The 20533-nt window shown below is 42.4% G+C and overlaps 1 protein-coding gene across 3 annotated transcripts in view; it reads left to right on the top strand.

The window, feature by feature from the left end:
* RBMS1 (RNA binding motif single stranded interacting protein 1) overlaps positions 1 to 20533 on the top strand; it is a 213718-nt gene that overhangs the window by 156383 nt on the left and 36802 nt on the right. For all 3 annotated transcript variants that reach the window (XM_014599471.3, XM_019480351.2, XM_019480352.2), the window contains exons 5-6: positions 15055 to 15212; positions 20432 to 20511. In XM_014599471.3, the coding sequence (XP_014454957.1) occupies positions 15055 to 15212; positions 20432 to 20511 (238 nt within the window). The remainder of the gene's footprint in view (positions 1 to 15054; positions 15213 to 20431; positions 20512 to 20533) is intronic.

Raw genomic sequence — 20533 nt, forward strand, 5'->3', positions numbered from 1 at the left:
TGCCCCACACTCCCCAACCCATAGCCCCCACACCCCTGCTGCCCCTCATTCATGACCTGCAGCTCTCTGCCCCCCCCAGTCCTGCCAGAGCGGGCTCCCAGCTGCCATGGGTATAGGGCCAGGGACCCAGATCTGCAGCCCTCTTCCCAGCCAGCAGCACTTGAGCCCCAGCTGCTGCCCATGGGAGGTGGCAGGTACTGCAGCTGGAGTGAAGCACAGAGCCTAGCTCCCCCTTCTCCCACAGGTGTCTTGGCTGGAGTGGAGCCCATTGGGGCGGGGGAAAGCAGACTGCTCACTGTGGGCTTGGGACTCCGTCCTGCTCCCCTCCCCCTGGTGGCCTCTGCTGCCCAGTGGGCAAGACCCAGCACAGGAGAGCAGAGTGGGGCAGGGAGGCTCAGTGCCACTGTCATGAGCACTGCACCACCATGGTGAGGCGCCCCCTCCCCACCCAGAAGCAGCAGGAGTAGTGGTGCAGAGTTATGTCCCCTGCTGCTGCTGGGCAAGCACAGGGCACCTTGTCATGTGGTACTGGGCACCTCGCAGTGGTACTGAGCCTCCCCACTCTGCTCTGCCACACTAGGTCCTGCCCACTGGGCTGCAAAGGCCCCGGGGGAGAGCAGCAGAGCAGGGAGCCTCAAGCCCTCAGTGGCCAGTCTGCAGCTGCCCCCACCTGGCGCACATATCTGGGGGACACAAACCCCCCAGATCACCCCTGGGAGTACACACGGTGATGGGGAGCCAGGCCCCTGTAACCGCTTGGACAAGCCACCCACATCCTGCTCCCCAGCCAGGCCCTGCAGCCACATGCTCCTCCGCAGTCCTGGACTCCAAGCTCCACACAATGACCCAGCTGGACAGCACCCCCGAGCCCTGCCCAGTTCCCTCCCTCCCCCACTATGGGAGCCTCAGTCCCTCCCCGCCCCCTCAGACTTACCTGCAGGGAGCTGCAGGAGCTTCATGCTGCATGGCTGCCACATGCATGGGTATGCAAGCACATAAACCTGGAGTCCCCCTGCCTGATCACCCTCCTCCTGCTCCTCCAGCCCTTTGCAGGCTGGAACTCTGTCAGCCTGCAAGGAGAAACCTGTTGTTTCCCTGCATTTTTCTCCTTTAAAGGAGAAAACCTGTGTTTTTCTCCTTAAAAAGAGAAATTCATGTTTTTCTGCATTTTTTCCATGCAAACAGAAAACCTGGATCCATGATGATTAGATCCTTGTTTTTGCCCACATTGAATCTGAATTGGATCATTGTGGCCCCCTGCCAAAAAACATTGCCGACTCCTGGTCTGTAGAATTTTAAAAGTCTCAGCCAAAGTATTTATTAAGGTGTTTCCATGCCAGGGGATCTGCTAGAGCTTTTCAAAATTTGCCAGTTTGGCAAACCCAAGACATTCTGTGGATGCTGATCCACCTCTACATCATTTCAGGAGAACTCATGCAGGGCTCTGTATTTCCTGCCAGCCTGTCTGCTTGGTGGGCTGCTTGGGGCCCTGTAGCAGCCTGCCAGGTGGACTGTTCCAGTGCTTCCAGTGTCTTCCATGGCTTAGGGGCAGCTCCAGGGCTTCATTCCCTTTTGCACAGAGAGGAATGTTAATTCAATGACACAGAATTACCTTTCTTTGAGCTCTAATCTCTACCTGTGATCATATCTGCATGTACATCAAGTTCATGACTTTTGGAGTAAAGGTCTATCAATAGAGGGTGAATTTTGTTACCCCAGAAAACTAAAATCAGAGAGGTAATGTATTAATCATTTTGCCATACCACCACAAATATATTACATAAAGAAAATATTTTTGCAAAATGTGTGCATATGATCTGTAGTACAGGAAACCCTCACTGTTGACAAAATCTGGGTTCCAGTATTCGTGGGGGAGGGCAGAGCCGGGAGGTGGGCGGAGAGTGAGCACCGGGGACGTGGAGGGGAGGTGGCAGTGGCATCATCTTCTCCCGGAGGCAGTCTCAGCGGTGCTTGGAATGAAGGGGTCAGTCCCCAGGCATTGCGGGGGAGCCCCGGGGACGGGGAGGGGGAGGAAGGCAGCAACGGTGCTTGGAGCAACCGTAGCAGTGCTCGGGGGGAAGGGGTCGGTCCTCAGGTGCTGTGAGGGAGCAGGGGGTGGCTGTGGGGCCTGACAGGCAGCCCTGTCAGTCTGACGGGGAGCCCCATCAGTATTCACCGGGATCTCCGGAACATATCGCCTGCTAATGGTAAGGGTCTCCTGTATTTCTTAAAGCTAATCCTTCTGAGTTTGAAAACTGAATTCTAGTTAGACAGAAATATTCAAGGTATTAAATAATAATTTTGATGGGGCTTTTTTGGATCTATTTTAGTCTACAACAGATCTAGCAATCCTTAGGAGCCATCTATTAGGTACAGATTTTTTTCTGATGAGATATTTTTCCACAGTTTCTCAGCTGAGGAGAACAGTTAAACTAACAATGTAAAATGTCTTTGGATGGGTTCCAGAGCAACAAAATGGAAACCATATGTTTAATACTTAATGCATATTCCATTACAGGCACGCACATACAAACATACGTACATACTGGGAGTTACAAGACTTCTTTCTTGGTTTATCATGTGTTGGAGAAATGGGGGTTTCTGGGCATTTAATGAAGGTCCTTTTTTTAAAAAAAAAGATACAGGTTAGTAATAAAGTAGTTAAAACTTGATTTAAAGAAAAAAAATACAATATCTTCTGACAGATAACTTCTCGAAAGACCACTGTTGTAAATTCTAGGGCCATCATTTTTTAAACATGTATGTATCTAATTTATCCAGGACCCTCTATACCTTTCCAGGCACTGGGTAGAAATATCATGAGCAAATGGAGAGGGTAGAACAGAAAAGAACTTGTGCAAATCCTCTGTGGTTATGAAGAACTCACTAACCTAGCCCAGTTCAGCTGGTTCCTTGGCTTTGACATTTCCTTAAGCACATTTTCCCCAATCCCTTCATCTGCGCTACCTGGTTGTAAACAGGAGAAAGTTTGCATAGCAGTTAGATGCTATTGAATGTTCCTTTATGTGAGCACTAATTTAAAATATGAGTCATTAATACATTTTTTTTAATGTTTGAACTGTTCATAGGTCAATTGTCAAACTTAAGCAACATTTTTTCCCAGGTACTCATATCTCTGTATAAGTCAGCTTTGGACTGGTAAATGAGTTCTTACCATGGGAGTAGGTTTTAAATTTATTTTCAACAAATAAAGGCAAAGATTTTTTGAAAGTGACTAGTGAGTCTGAATGCTTTGATTTTTATGCACCTCACCTGAGACACCTAAAAGAACTCACTCTTTCTGAGGGGACTAAACACTAAAATCAGGCCCCAGAAAGGGGTCTCAAAGTAAGTTCCAGAAAGTGAGGCAAAGTTGCCATTTACTTCCATATGATTTTGTTCAGGATTTGCAGAATAGTCACTTTACATAAAAGAAATTATATAAACATTTTTGTGTGTGCGCATATGTACACACGCGTGTTTATGTCTGTGTGTGGTACATTACCTTCTTCTCCTTTAAAAATGCTTTTCTTACAATTAAAATGTGCTGACCAGTTTGCTCATGACATAACTTACAGCCTGGGTACCATTTAAAAAAATTGGGGTTCATCTTTCTTATAATATTCTAATGGTCCCCCTTTATGACTGATACAAGAAATTCAGCTTCAAATGACCTTGCAGATGAGTACTGGTCAGTATATTGACCTGTCAGTAGTAAAGTCTCATGTTACCTTACCTGCTGTCAGTGTTGTGGTTCCTAAACACCTTCTCTCTGCTTTTATGAGTTACTGTAGTATGTGGATGACTTACAACAGATAATATCATAAGGCCCCTTCTGGACCCTTTTTTTTAAGGGGTCATCTAGTCCAACCCCTTGCTCAAGTGAGGACCATCCCCACCAAAACCATTCTAAAGAAGTATACATCTAACCTGCTCTTAAAAACTTCCAAAGATAGAAATTCTCTAAATTGGGGTAGGCAAAATATGGCCTAGAGGCCAGATCCAGCCCACCAGGACGTTCTATCTTGTCCGCAGAGCCCCTAAAAATTTTAGAAAATTAATATTTATCTGCTCTTGGCTGCCTTTCAAAGATTACAGGAGCCAGGAGCAGTAGGATCCCCCAGAGCTGGCAGGAGAATGCAGCAGCCCAGCCCCGCCCCACCCCCAGCCAGAGACTGTCCCAGCAGAATGCGGGGCGTAGGGCAAAGCAGCCTGCATGGGGTCCCCCCTTCCTATTCCATGGCGTACTTAAGCCAGGGAGTGAAAGCCCCGGCACCCCAGATGTGGCGGGAGGGGTGGAGGCCAGAACTTCCAGCTGGAACAAACAATGAGACATCCAACCTGCCGGGCAGGAGGACGGGCTAAACATCAGATGTGGCTTTTCCACCCGGCTCTGCAGGGCCCTCCAAAGCATGAGGCTTGGGGTGGTTGCCCTGATTCGCCCTGCCTCAAGCCAGGAAAGCCCTGCCTCAAGCCATTTCCCTGCCTTCCTGCTCTTGCACTGCTCAGCACCATGTGGTTCCTGGCTGCATTGCCGGACCGCAGGAACACAGGCCTGCGCCAGGAACCTGGAGGGGGTGTGTTTGTGTGTGTGTGTATTCGTAGGGTAGTCCCACATGCACACCCCACCATACACATGCACCCACACACCCCCTCGCACTGCCATACACGCAGACCCCCACACCCCCCAGACACCCTTCCACCACACACAGCCCCCCCACAGACCTGATACCCACCCACACCCCACATATCCACACACATACCCACAGTCCCCTACTAACCTATACCCACCCACCCACCCCCCCCCCACAATATATGAGAGTTAGAAAAACTTCATTTTAGGCTATTATATACAATCACTTCTATGTACACTACACAAACACATGTAAATCAGGACAAAAATATTTTTTGAAATCAAATTAAAGAATCTTTTAGATGTTTGATTTTTAGACTATCATTTGGTATTTTTCTGGTTCCAAGATGGTAAACACCTTGCTGAAAAAAGTATTTCCAGGGACAAGGGGAGGGACTTCAGGTGGCAAAGGTCAGGGGTTATGGGTCGGAACTTCCAGTCACAAGATGGTGACCGGGGGGTGGGGCACCTGTTAAGGGGCAGGGCTACCCAGCGGCCCTCAACAGCTTGTCAAAACTCCGTAAGCGGCCCTCCACCCGAAATAATTGCCTGCCCCTGCTCTAGATATTTAGTTCCAGTTCTTACTCACTGTCATAGTTACAAGGTTCTTGCAGCAGTTTAAGGCAATTTATTCCTTATCCTGTCTGCTGCATCAGTAAAGAATAGTTTCTCACCACCCTCTTTATAACCACCCTTCAGGTACTTGAAAACTCTTTCCAGCTTGTCCACATCTTTCTAGAAATTCAGTGCCCAAAACTGACACTACTCTGGGTGGGACCGCATCAGTACTGAATAGACTAAAAGAATCGCTGCCCTTGACTTACAAGTGACAGTCCTGTTAATACCACCCAGTAAGCTATTGGCCTTGTTTCCATGAAGAGCAAACTGTTGGCTCATATTCAGCTCACTATAAACCCCAGGTCCTTTTCTGGAATACTGCAAGCTAGCCAGTTATTCTCCAGTCTGTATTTGTTCATGCAGTTATTCCAGCCTAAGTGCAGGACTTTGCAATTGTCCTTATTGGCTTTCTTTTTATTAATGTCAGACCATTTTTTCCAGTTCATCAAGGTCATGTTGAATCCTAATACTGTCCTCCAAAGCATCTGTAACAGATTGCAGCCCTCAGCTGCTGAGAAGTTGGGCAGCAGTGTGTTAAACCATTGCTTAAGAAACCATCTGTTGGTTCTGACATATTCAATTATCCCTGTTTCAAAATTCTGAATTTAGAGAACAATATTAGGAAGTTTGTGGTGAGACAGCTTCAGTAGTGTCTGCTTTTGTTTGTGGGTGTGTCCTAGCAATGGATAGACATCAAACATCAATGTTGATTCTTCTACATCTGTCAGAGGTATTTATAAAGATGCCAGAAATTATTGTTGGCATGTCTGTGGACTCCAGTGGCTTTGTTCGGTTTTTTCTGAAAGATTCCTGTGGGTAATATTGGGAATTGCTCATCAGTCCTAATTCTTGTTCCTGTAGGATTCCCCTTCTTGTCCCTCTACTTCAATTAATATATTGGGCTGTTGGGAAAGTTTGAGATGAGCCTGTGGTGAGCTTGTTTGTTTGGCCACTCTGTTTCTGAGTGTAATTTAATGTGATGTGTTTATTGTTTTGATGTTTAAAGCTGTAAATGTTTTGGGCTTTGGATGGCATAGAGATCACTTCTTTCCTATTGGTTGTATTATAAGTGGCACACTTAGTATAGTATTATAGTGTGAAAAATCAGCCATTAGTGCTCAAGCCAGCCACTTCCAGGTTTTACCAGCAAATACGTTTGAGTGGGGGACACTCAACTTCCTCATGTAATCTGACAGAACTTGAGTCTGAAGAACTTCAGGGCATAACACAAAGGCAGTATCTTACCTGAGGCTTACCTGAGGTGAAGAGGGGAAAACTGGATATTTATAGGAAGGCATACCATTGGTACAGATGGTATTGTTTGTCTTAATGGATTAATTAAATGACTATGGGGAAGTACCTCATTTTTAATTGATTTAAATTTCTTTTTGGAACATGTGGGATGCTTTTAGAGTATCTACAGAGACATGTAAATTAAAAAGGAAAAAAACCCTAAAAGTATAAAGTTCTCTTCTTTAAAATTTCAAATTAGTGGTTGTGCTCTGCCCTGGTTCCCTAAATCAGATTAGTAGAATATATCTTAATAGTCCTAAAAGGCTGTTGTATTCTTTCAAGGCTCTGCACAAAATTTTCATAGAAGCAGTTGTCCTTTTATCAAAGATGCACTTAGCAATGTCTCCATTCTCATAGATTGACGATCAGTTGTCTCAGGTTTGTTTAGCAATGTTCTGTTACTATAAACTGACCATGTATAAAGATGCCTTTTTACCATGTTAGCATGCCTCTTGTCTTGCTTGAATGCTGTAATGTTCAGAGACACATGGAGGTAAACCAGGTTTTGGCATACATGGACTCTTCCCAAGGCTGTATGATATTATTTAAAAGGGAGTTTTGTGGAAATGTTTAAAATGTCATCATGAAATTAACAAATCACATTTTATATGCCAGTGTGGAAAGGCTTATAGGTCTGAGTACTAGGTTTAAAACATTCAGATTCCCTAGAACTGTAAGTTGAATCCTAGTAGAGTGGGTTTAGAGCTCCATAATTTTAAGATACATAACTATGAAATGCATAAACTGGGATGTTATTGAAGGACTGATTTTTGTATTCTTACATCCTGCAGTAATTCATACTGTACTGTAAATGCAATAAAATATAACTGGAAAAATTGTTTCCGTTTCAGTGTTACGATTTTTAACTGAGTTTGCATCACAGTTATTTTTCCTCAGAAGTCAATAGCATTTTTAATGCAGGGTGAGTTTTGTACAAGAGAGCTTTAATTCCTAGGTGGCAAGCTGTTCAGAGCAAGGGTTGTGTGTGTGTGTGTGTGTGTATGTGTGTGTGTTTGTGAGTGTCCATGTGTCCGTACATACATGTATGTTGAATGGGTTAGCAATGGTACCTAGACATTTTGAGACGTTCTGCAACTAAGGTCCTGAGTGTTCTTCAGAGAAAGTGCAAAAGCAGTGGGGCCTGAACACTTTAAATCCAAAAGATAGCTGATCAAAAACCCCTGGCACTGTAGTTTGGAAGTGTGGGCTCACTATCCTGAGCAACATTCTCTCTCTCTGTCCAGTTTTACTCACCTCTTTGCCCCAGATATGGCTTCAGTCCAGATTGAAAGTGGTTTAAGATGTATCATATTTTCTCACGTATCATATAACTAGCGGTCTACCCAATGCAAGGAAGCAGCCAGCTGATTTTGCAGGCAGATCATTGGGCCTGCTGCCATTTTTAGGGGCTTATTATGGCCAGGCCTTGCCTTGGCCTTGCCATGCCTCTGATTGGCTTTTGACCTAGTAGAATTTGGCAATATATGTAACAAATCATTATTATGCCCTTGTCTGGTCCTAGAATAATCTGTTGGAATAAACACAAGCATATTGGCCAGTAATCTTTTTTACTGACACTTAGGAAGAAAGAACTGTAAAGCACTTGCCACATGCTGGTGGTAGTATATGCTTCTCAAGCTAGGAGGATTGCAAAAACATTTCTTAAAATTTTAACCTACTTTTTGTTGTCATTTTTATTTTTTGAAACCTTTTTGAGAAAGATAGTACTGTAGCCATTACACAAAACCTACAGTGCTCCGCATAGTCCCTGCGTGTATTTGAACAGACCTGTTCAAATACAAACAGTCTGTATGTAGCACCTGTTACCATCTCTAAAAGAAGTTAAAGGTTAACTATTTTTTATCTCTGTCAAACAGTGTTGTAGGATATAGTCACTCTGTGTCACTAGTGAAGAACATGTTTTTGAGTGAATGACTATGGGAAATGGCTAACTTCTATGTGTTTTGAGAATGCACTGGTTTTTGTAGTGATTTCCACTGTGGCAGCCTTCTGGGGAATTAAGTCAGTTTACATTCCTGCAGGGAGAAGTAAATAATTGTGGGTTACCATAGTAACTGGTGCACTAAATCTAATTAGTTAGGGTAGTAAAAATATAGTGAGGAATACTGTGGTCTGTTTTATTCTGCATCTGGACTATAAGATATAATTGACTCCTGAATGCCTTAGAACAGGTTATATGCAAACAAGACCATTCTCCAGTACAGGGCTGTCCCAGCTGGCAGCCTGCAGGCCCTCAAGGGGTTAATTTGTGGCCCTCTTGCTCCTGCTAATCCCAGTTGCTCCTGCTGCAGTGTCTCCAGATTCCCTCCTCCAGCTGCTGCTTCCTGCCTTTGTCCCAGGGGCAGGGTGAGTCTGGGGCTGTGCCGGAGGGGGAGGAGGGATCATGGCCACATGGTGCAAGGGGTAGGAGGGAGTGCTCACACTTGTGCATCCAGGTCACAGCAGTTGGGGGAAGCGGGGGGAGGTAAGCATCTGCACTGTGTACCTGGTATGGCCTTCATGCCATGCAGTGCCCATTAGGGCAGCCTCCAGGGCATGTGGCCCCTGGGGTCCAGGGGCTTAGAAGTTGCACAGCTGTGCTCTAGTAGATTGTTTTCTTACAGCCATTTTTTTCATGTAAAAAGTTTTCATCTGCCCATTTTCTAGGCATTTCTGCAGGCAATAGAATGAAACCCATAACATAATGGACTAGCTGAGTTAAATTAAGCCATTGTCCTTATATTTGTATGAACAAATTCCAGTTAGCTTTAATAGAAATCTAGAAGGTACTTTAGACAACATCCAGTGGAAATTATTTCAGAAGTAAGTTAATTAAAAATAAATATATAGAGACTAAATTAAAGGCAAGCTAATCTTTGCCTGCTCAGTTGCTGAATGACCATCATTTCAGGGCTCCAGCAGTAAAATGGAACAGTTAGCAACTGCTTCCTTTCTAAAGAGCACTAGAGAAATTACATGTTTCTGTCTGCAGTGTTACATCCTGTTTAGAACAAAATGGAGCTTCCATCCTGGGACCTGTACTTTTGGCAAAGTACAGCTTTGTACTGAAGAAATGTGAAGGCCAGACATGGGCCAGCTATAGAGGCTACACATTTTGTGCCCTTGTTGTAGCTTAGAAAAAGAGCGAAAATGCCAGAAGCATATGATTAAAATGACAATCTAATTGCAAACTTGACTTCAGTGATTTATTTTAGCTCAAAAATATCTTTTTAGATGGCTCCTGTTTCTATTCATTTATACTACAGCTGTGCTTTATGAAAATAAATTAAGATATTTAGCTAGCTAATTAAAGATACAGTCAGTTTGTTTTGGAATGCTAGATAGCAAGTAAAAATTGCTAATGATGTTTCAAGTCTCTTGTTTAAAACTTCTGGACAGACAGTATTAAAGCTGGGGTGATGACTGATATTGATTGGATATAGGCCAACTGAAAACTTGAGAATTGTTTTCTGTATGAAAGCAAACAATTATTTAATCCCTTTTCCATCAGTCCAAGGATCTTCAGTGCTGTGAGTGATGTCTGGTCACATGTTTCTGAATTGCTATCTTTTAGCAGTGACCTTACACAGAACAAGAGAAAACAGATGTTATAGCACTTTGCCAAGTTTCTTTCTTGCATTTTAAGAACTGTTCCATATGCACAGGGAGACTTTTATTAATTTATTTCAGATGATGACAAAGTTTTATACCACATAAGACTTTTGATCCCCATTTTTCTCTTACGTGCATTTTAGTAACTCTGTATTCTTTTTATGTGCTTATTAATTTAGAGGGCCTAAGGAAACATGATACATACACTAAGATAAAGAAGTACTCTTGTTAACTTTGTCTCGTAATATCCAACCAGAGATGACTAAGGACTTGCTCAGAAGTGTTGGGGGTAAAAAAGGAATAAAGTAAGCTTGCTGATTCTGCTTATTAAAAGGAATACTTCCTGAAATAGTTCTCCAGTTTTTAGCTTCCTAAAAGACCATAGGAGTGGGCTATATCCTGGTAGGTGCTGAGTGTTTCCAGCTCTCATTGAAGTCAGTGCAGGCTGAATTAGAGATTAGCATGCTTATTACCAGGTAAAGAGCTATAGACATAAATTACTGGGTAAAATCTTCTGACTGACTAAGCCCACTGGAGTCAGCAAAGCCTTTGTGTTGATCTTTTAGGACACTTCTGGAACAGGCAGTACTCCCATTCACTTCTTTTTAAGTTTAGTTCAGAATGTGGTCATGAATTTTTATGTGATATCAGTTCAAGTGGATTCACTGTGTGTAAAGTTTAGAACAATCAACATTTGCCCAAACTCATTTTTTTCATAATTAAATCTGGTGGCTGATCTCCAGGCAAGTTCTAGATGGTGTGTGTTTGTGCTTGCTTGCTAGACCTAGAAGTGGGGGAAGGCCTCATCTCAGAAATATGCCAGACAGACTACAATATTGAGATAGTAATCAATAAGAAGAGAAATCACCAAAGTTAATAATGTACTAAGCCACTGCCTGCCAGAGTTAAACAGACAGAGTTTAAAAGTTTGTTTGTCTTTCTTCTGACTTCCTGAATTTAAAACTATTTAACCAACTATGATGCCAAAATATTATGCAAAATCAAGCATGTGGTTGCGTGGTGCCTTTTTGTATAAAATGTGATAAAGGAGGATTGGTTGTGGATATGGTAGTCCAGTGTGCTAGGAGAAAGATAATAACATTCTATTTTTTTATAAACACGTTATTTATCATGGGGGATAAAACACCAAGTGTAAGATACATTTCTAGATAGAAGTTCTACATTTCTAGATATATTTCTAGACGGAAGTTTTCTACTGGCAAACTATTGTAGAATTCTGAAGAAATGAAAACTAGATTTCTTTCTTACAATGCATTCTGCACATTGCAGTATAGTGTAGGAGAGAAGGAGAAACTAGCTAGCTTGGGTATCAAAAGCAGTTTTTCTCGTTCCACACCCAAGAAGCAGGGTAAATTAGCCCAGTCAAATATCTGTTGTGCTATAACAAACCTGCTTCCAGTATCCAGGTTAGCTCACTTAAAGCTAGCTTGGGCATCTCTGCACTAACTACAGCCTGTTTAGTTTGGATAGCCTGTTGAAGTTTCAACAGCCTGTTGAAGTCTGTTTCTTGCATAAAATATTTTGATCTATAATATTTCAAACTGCAGCCTTTTTTCTGGCCTTTTGGAAGGTTTGGACGAACTTATTTTCTGTCTTGTTCCCACTGTACTTTTTCAATTTTACCATCTCTCCCACCTCCATTATTTTGTTTGAATAGCTGTAGAAATAAGAGAAAAAAACCTTTTAATTCTCTCTTCTCTGCCCATCCAGTCTAACACAATGGTCAGCATGTCCTGTTAGGACAGCAAGGGCAGAGTTAACTGAGTTTTAAGGAAGCCTTTCTAGGTCCAATATACCCATTGAGAGAAAGTCGAAAGACGGAAGTTTGAGCTGACTCTCCTCCAAACACCTACACGGGACCTCAGAGAACCATTGTTCATAAAATGTCATCAGTTTGGAGGGAATAGCTTTTAATGGCCTTAAAATACTGTACTTACAATTTCATAGGGACTTACAAATAGAGCAAGTAATATTCCTATAACCTTTAAAACATGTTAAGTAATCCAGACTCTTCTGATAAAATATTGATAGGCTTTTATAGGAAAAAAATCATTTTGTATACAAAGAGTTAAGGTCTGTGTTGAAGCTGTAACAGGAATACCATCCTTGAAGGAGTGAATCACAGGAGACCTTTTTTTACCCCCTGCATGCCAAGAAGGTTTGTGATCTATCAGCCTTAACATGCATCACATCTAACAACCCATAGGTTAGAATAACTGCTCCAGAACAGAGAATGTGATCTGTTCAGTTCACCCACATGAAACCTAATTATTCTGACCTTCTGCAGTGAAAATGATTCTCTGCCTTCATTTGTTGTTTCAGAATGTGGCTTCTCCTATTTTGCAGATAGATTTTATTTATTGATATTACAAATCGTCATAATTTTTCAGTTTTCCAAATGTTGCCAAGATCTTGTGAAATCTCAGATCTTTCTGGGAATACAATATTATATGCCAGGGGCTAAAACTTCAATTAAAGCTTTTACAAATAGTGTTCATTAAAGAGAAACCATGAAGTCAAAGCCTACACTTCTCAGTGTATATACAGATAATTGTCTAATAGAAAACAAGAAACTAGCTAATTCGGTGAACATTAAAATTATCCTCATTTCAAATTTGTAGTAAAGAAATCTGAACTTCGTTTAAAAATATTGCTGTGGTAATGCAGACTTTTCCCTTGTGAGTTCGAACACTATACAGTAATGAATATTAATGTGAGCTGTATACTTAAGCCACAGACCCTCTCTGTATACTATGTGGATTCCATATTATTTTCAGTAAGTGTCCAAAGTCATCAAGTTGTATGACCTGCCTCACATTCAGAAGTAGTATTTTTTCCATGGGAAAAAAAGAACTTAGTCACAGGCCATTTGTATTGTAGTGAAGGGGACTGATTAAAACAACAAAAAATTGCCTTGTATGCAAAATTTTATCAGTTGATAAGTGACAACATGATTTGGTTGAGAATTGCAATAGTATTAAGAGAGTGGGCAAACAAGGAAAGTGTCCCTGAGCATGTTTCCATTTAAAGATTGTTTAATCTTGAGAACTCTGGACCACCATTAGAAGAAAGTTGGTAACAACAAACCCTTTACTTTCTAAGACGTTAGGGTCAAGGTGAAGAAATAAACAATGCTCGTTCTTGTGTGCATTTATGATATAGTGGGTGAATGCACATTTAGATATACCCTCTTGAGGAATTGGGAGTGCATATTTAAGGGTGTTGTCTGAGAGTTGCAGTCTATGATCCTTGATAAATAATTATATCAGATAATACATTACTAAAGGTGCTCAGTATTGTAGAAATTAGGGGTGTATAAGTACAAATATAGGTGTTTGGCTTAAACCAGTGGTGCTCAGCCTTTTGGCCCCATAGGTCAGATGAGTGGGGCATGTCAAGTTCAAGCCCTGCAGGCCAGAATTGGGCCCTGGGGCCCTGCACCACCTCTCTTGCCCCACTGTGTTGGAATTGGATCCTGAGGGCCCAGCACCATCCCTGCATGCTGGAATTGGGCCATTGGGACCTGGCACCACACCCTCTCAGCTCCTGTGGGTACAGAAATTTGGCAGTGGGGTAGTAGTACTACTGTTCTCCCACCACCAAATTTCCAGAGCCACGAGGAGCCCCATGGGCCCTTCCCAGTTGAGATGAGCTAAACCAAAATAGGCATTGTTATATGAAATAAGACAGGGTACTATCAGCATAACTATATTGGTTTAAATTTCATCATAGGTTATACCAAAAAAAAGAAAGAAAAACACCAAAGAACCAGCCAACCAAAAAGCCTCCCCCACACAGAACAGATTAAATCCTGCAGACGGTTATTCTTTAAGATGGATCCTTACATCTATGTGGAATACTTAAGATACTGTATAGACAAAGGTCTGCTTGCATAGATTGCTTTACAGTTAAGAATGAGGTCATTGTGAGGTATGGCCAGAATTAGCGACAACAGGAAGGATAGTAGTGACATTTTAACAAGGTTGGAGAACCCGTAGGAGAACGCTCACGTAGGAACATATCAATGTTGTTTCCAGCATGGTCAAAATCAGAAACAACCGGGATCTGCATGGCGGGCCATTCACCTGGAATGTTGGAGATCCTGGTTCAAGGCCCTGCTCTGAAACACAGTCTTCCATGTCTCAAATACCTGCCTTAACCACTCAGCTCCTAGCTATTCTGGTCTTTGTTTTACAACTCAAGTATTTTTTTAAGAAAAAAATGTGAAATGTCTCTGTTTTGTACCACTGTAGAAGAGGAAAGTTTTATGAAACCTTAAAACATGGTCATGGGCTCTAAAGCAATGGTCCCATCCAGGTCTCTCTGTATCAGACAATTAACAATTTTATGGTAATATTTGTGATATACCTTATTCTCAAAAATGTATTCTTTCTCCCTTGTTTTTCAGTCCCTGCCTGTTTCCTCAGTCCAAGTTTTTTCCCCTTCCCTCCTAATGTACATCGCCCTATTTTTCTCCATTATTTTCAGGTCACTTTTCCATCAGTCTAATTTTTCCTTCCTTCTCAGCTTCAATCTTTGTTTTTTCTGATTGGAATATTTTCTTTCTTTCCAAAACATCAAAACAAAGATAAGCTATAAGCTGTGGCCACTTATTCACCCTCATCCTCACTTTTTTTCTGGTTTTATTGACTATTCAAGGTCAGTAAAACTGATCCTAGAAATGATCTAAGCAGTTTTTCCTGCCCTTGAATGTCATTGCACAGAGACAGTAGTTTAAAATGGCTAAGCTAGTAAAGAAGAGCTTATATAAAGAAACCCAAAAATCACAACGTAAAAGTATATGTAGTGATCCGCACAATTGATGCTCAGTGTGTCTTACATTAGAAAACTAATGGCAGGATTTAATTTTGTTTCAGCAACAAGAACAAGATCCAACTAACCTGTATATTTCCAACTTACCACTTTCAATGGATGAGCAGGAGCTAGAGAATATGCTCAAACCATTTGGGCAAGTTATCTCCACAAGGATACTTCGTGATTCCAGCGGTACAAGTCGTGGTGTTGGCTTTGCAAGGTAGAGTTTTCTTAACCATTTTTTAAAATTCATTCTGTTGCACAGCTAACAGTATATCCATCAGAACTACTCTTTATACATAACATGTTTTTCTAAACATTTGTCACTCAGTGACAGGAGAGAGGCCATTGGAGAAAACGCACCAAATTTCTTTTGAAAAGAAATTTCCAAATTGATATACAGAAGGATTTTGCTAATTTGTCATTTGCTTAGGCAGTCTGTCTCTTGGTTAGGATTTAAGGCTAAGATTTCACTCAGTCATGCACCCTCACACACATTCAAGTTGAATAAGACTCTTCTTTCCTTGTCTTCCTTGTACCAGCTATTAATTCTGCTTCCCCACTCTTGAGCAAGCGTCAGGAAGTTCACCACCAACCCAGTGTTTGCCAGTAGTAGTGGAAGGCCTTGATCTGAAACCCTGAGACCACTAGCTCTTCCTCCCTATAAGTCAATAGCTATGCATCAGGCTGATAATCTGACCTCTGTTTTGACTACATAGGGTCTGTTCAGATGCAAAGAAAAATTTTCCTTGTTAAGCACTGTATGAGCAAACTTTTGATCTGGTTTCTCCAATCCAGCTGTTGAAATTAAGCAAGAAATACATACTGAACTACTTCTCCTTCCATCGAGTGACTTATTATCATTTCCTGGTACAATCTGACCTGTTGCCAGTTTGGGAGAAAATGTTTTAGTCATCCACAATAAATCTCACATTTGACACACAAATCACAGTAATGCTTAACAAATTCAGGCGTTTTTTCCACAGGCCAGTCATCTCCCAGGTATTTAATCTATGAGAGTCTGCATTTCCTTAAATTACTAGTTTCTTGGCTGCTAAAGTTGGGTTTTAGTTCTACTTTGAACAAGAGATATTTGTAGCAAGTCTTGCCCCAGTTTTTCCTGTAGCATTAAATGCCAGAAGAGCATTTTAAGAGACCTTAGCTTCGTAATCTACTTTCTCAGTAGGTTTTCTGCAATATTATCAGCTTTACCCCTGCTCAGCTCACCTAGGAGTGGCCAGAGGCTCCCTGAGAGTAGGGGCTCCCTTTTATAAGAGAGAAACGTTGCAGAATGATGGTCCAATGGCTGGGGAACTGGCTCCGTGGTCAGACCCAGAGAGTGGTAGTCAATGGAATCGTGTTAACATGGCTCATGGTGACTAGTGGCATCCTGTATTTGGAACAGTATTCTTTAACATATTTATAAACGATCTGGATTCAGGTATCAGAAGCGGACTGGCTAAATTCGCTGATGACACCAAATTATGGGGAAGTGTGGTCACGCTAGAGAATAGGCTGGCAATTCAGGCCAACCTGGACAGCTCGCAAGGTGGGCGGATCAAAACCTGATAGCATTCAACATGGAGAAATGCAAGGTTCTTCACCTCAGGAGAAAAAACCCACAACACATTTACAGGCTTGGCAGTACTACACTCACTGGCACCACGACTTTAAGAGACTTGGGGGTCGTGATTGTCTACAAAATGAACATGAGCCACCAATGCAACGTTGCAGCCGGCAAAGCAAACAAAATCCTGGCTTGCATCTCAAGCAAGAGCCAGAAAGCCATCTTTCTGCTTTGCTTGGCCCTGGTGAGGCTGCAGCTGGAATACTGTGTCCAGTTCTGGGCTGCACGCTTTAGGAAGGATGTGCTGAGAGAGTCTAGAGGAGAGCCATGTGCATGATTAGAGGACAAGAGAACAGGCCTTATGAGGAGAGACTGAGAGAAATGGGACTCTCCAGCCTAGAGCAGTCAACCCGTGGTACACGTACCCCTGGGGGTATGCGAGACATGGGCGCTGCGTTTTGGTCTTTGCCTGCTTGGGCCAGAAGTTCCAGCCGCCGCCCCTCCCGCTGTGTCCAGCGCGCCGGGGCTTTCACTCCCCAGTGTCAGTTTGCCGGGGGATAGGGAGGGATGTCCCGTGCAGACTGCTTTATCCCGGGATAGAATGGAGAGTGGGACTCAGCTCATGGTGGTGAAACTAAGTAACACAGTGGGACTTCCGCTTTCACTTTTGCCATGTCGATCGGCAGGGGTTACGCAGGGTACCAAAGGTTGAGAACCACTGGCCTAGAGAAGCGAAGGCTCAGGGGGGATTTGGTGGCTCCCTATAAGTAAATAAGGGGTGTGCATCAGGAGCTGGGAGACTGTCTGTTTACCAGGGCACCCCAAGGGAAGACAACGTCTAACAGTTACAAACTCCAGGAAGACCAAGTAAAAACTTCTTTACTGTCCAAGCCCCCAAGCCTGGAATAGACTCCCCTCAGGAGTGGTGCAAGCACCTACTCTGAACACTTTCAAGAAACACTTGGATGCCTATCTTACTGGGATCATTTGACCCCAGCTGACTTCCTGTTCCTTGCACAGGCAGCTGGACCCAGTGATCTTGCAAGGTCCTTCCAGCCTTAATGTCTGCGAAATCTAATAAATAATTTTGAAATAGGCTTGACTTTTACACGAACAGCAAAAGGAGCCCATATAGATCAACTGTGCAAAACTGACTGCTATCTATTCAGATTGACACTTGCAGTGCAAGCTTAATGTCTCAATATGAATGAGTGGGTGTTTCTCCAGACTGAAGGTGATTAAGTCCAGTTGAGACCAATGACTTTTGGGATTTTCTTTAAACCAGAAAATTAAACTTCTGCGATTCAGATCCAGCAACCCTGAGCCCCCCCAAGCTGGTAGGCGTGGGATTCTAGCCAAATGTCTCCCAGCACTATGTATCTGCAGATCAGGCAAAAAACGGTACAGACACTAGCAATGAAAGCTATGCTGTCCTGCCATTTCCTTCTCCAACACTGCCCTCCAACACTGGATTTATTTGGTCTGTGAACAAATGCTGCTATTTTGTTGATCTTGGTTCTTGGCTATCAGTAAATTTCCCAGGCACTAAGTGGAGAGGCTACCTGAAGTCCAAAACGGGGAGATTTACTTCTCTTTTCTGGCTGTTGCTACTTTGCCACTGAGCAGAAGGTGACTAAGGGTAGGTCTACAAGGCAAAATGAAGTACTATGCAGAGACACCTGAGCTAGCTAAAAACTGGCTAGCTTGCAAATCAGAAGCAGTACAGCCATATTAGCGCAGCATTCTCCCTCTCAGCAGGACTAAATAGTGCTGTGTTAACATGGCTGTACTGTCATCCATACATTCAGAGCTAGCTCTGGGTCTCTCAGTAGATGCTGCTTCATTCTGCTATATCAATATGCATGTCATTAGGCCTAATTTGTGGGTCTGCGTTTACAAAAACTTAATGTGAAAATTAAAAAGAAATCCTTATATATATATATATATATTTTTTTTTTTTTTTAATATTATCAGACCATCATTTTACAAACAACTGTTAAGTTTTACTCCGATTAAAATTACTATATTTTGCCCCTCACCTGCGAGTCGGCTGTTTTCAGTTCAGTCAAAGTGATACTGACTACTGGGATGTATATGCTGCAATTCAAAGGTGTGATTGCAGCTGATGTACACATACCCAAGCAAGCTCTAAAGAGTCTGGCAGCAGTTCAGAGCACTGTGTGAACAGAGTTCACTGTGTCATTGTAATGCTTTGAGAACATTATAAAAACCCACTATTTAAGGTGAAACTAACATTTGTTGTCTATCTTTCGAGGAGGCCAAGTTTTAGATTGTGAATAACCAAATGAATTAATCTGTCTACTTCGCTGAGGGCAGTGTTGGAGAAGGAAATGGCAGGACAGCATAGCTTTCATTGCTAGTGTCTGTACCGTTTTTTGCCTGATCTGCAGATACATAGTGCTGGGAGACATTTGGCTAGAATCCCACGCCTACCAGCATCAGAGTCTGGGTTCATACTGTCCTAGTTCATGGGTATTTTCTCCATGAAATATCTGTACAGCTGAGTCCGTGCCATTTTCAGTTTTAGCCCTCCAAACCCATGCTACAGCATCTAGCTATCCTGAGATCTCTTGTTACCTCCCATTCCACCATCAGCAGGTTACCCCTATCAGGATTTTCTGTGGTTGCAAGGTGGCAACTCTCAGTCCCTGTTCCTGCTTCATTGTTTCTTGACCTTCAAGAGATGTCACAGCAGGGACTGCAGTTCACTAGCTCAGGTAATGGTAGTAGTCATGGCAGTACAGGATTCCGTGCAGGCTGCAAAACCTACCAGACAAACAGGGTAAACCAGTTTGTGTTGCCACAACTAGAATGCTACTGGTACAGTACCTGGTTTGATGCAGGGTTAGGTATTGCTACACTCCCTGTGACTGCACTGTAAACAGTATAAAACTCAGTACTGTAATGGAGGCAACTCCTGACTCTGAATATGAGTTGATCTAGCTATCATGTGATTGCCTTGTTAATTGCCTGATTAACTAACATTGGAAGGTTCACTGGGCAATTGCGCTTTGGCATTTAGTTTAGGAATTTGCAAGAGAGGGAGTGCTACCGGCTCCTAATTCACTAAGATGCTAAGTTTCTGCTGTTACTTCCTATCCCACTGCACTTTTTTTCTGTAGAATCTAGTCAAGTTGGGGCATAGAACAGTGGGCTCCCTTTGTCCTTCCCTATAAAGTTGGAAGACGGAGAAAGGTAAATAAAGATGGAAGTAGAGCTTTTCCTGTGGCATAACTTCATCTTTAAAAGAGTGAGGGGAATAGGGCCAGACTGCATAGCCTAGCCCAGATCTGCAAAGCATGCTGGGATGCTGGGGGACTCTGATTTAACTTGAACCAGGAAGGGATCTGGAACAAAAGTTTCATAAACCAATTTGACCTAAATCAGTTAAGTCTGATGCTACATTTAACCAGGTTTATCTTAAGCCAGTTTCAGCCATTTTGAAACTGGTTTATGTGCACTAAACTTCTGTTCTGTTACAGGTTTAAACCAGTTTCTGAACACTTAAACTGGTTTATGTGTAACTTCTGTCCTTAGCCAAAGAGGGTTTCTTAGAATGTTGGGTATTGAATCCAAACTCCAAGAATTTGGTAGTGGTTGTGCCTAAATGAAAACTGAGTATCCTTGGCCTAGAATGTGAATAATCTGATCTCTGCAGGCTGTGACCTAATACAAAGAGACATTATATTTCCAGAGATTTCAGACTGCCGTTTTGCGAAAGGTCTCTTAATTTTGTTTTGTTTTTTTAAGCTGAGTATCCATAGAAAGCAAAAAACCCTGGTGCTCACAGAAATATATATTAAAAATAGAAACAAAATTCTGTCTTAATATTTTATTTTTTATTTATATAGGATGGAATCAACAGAAAAATGTGAAGCAGTGATTGCTCATTTTAATGGGAAATTCATTAAGACACCACCAGGAGTTTCTGGTATGTTGCTTATATTGTTATT

The sequence above is a fragment of the Alligator mississippiensis genome, chromosome 4 (assembly GCF_030867095.1).
Source record: "Alligator mississippiensis isolate rAllMis1 chromosome 4, rAllMis1, whole genome shotgun sequence".
Lineage (NCBI taxonomy): Eukaryota > Metazoa > Chordata > Crocodylia > Alligatoridae > Alligator > Alligator mississippiensis.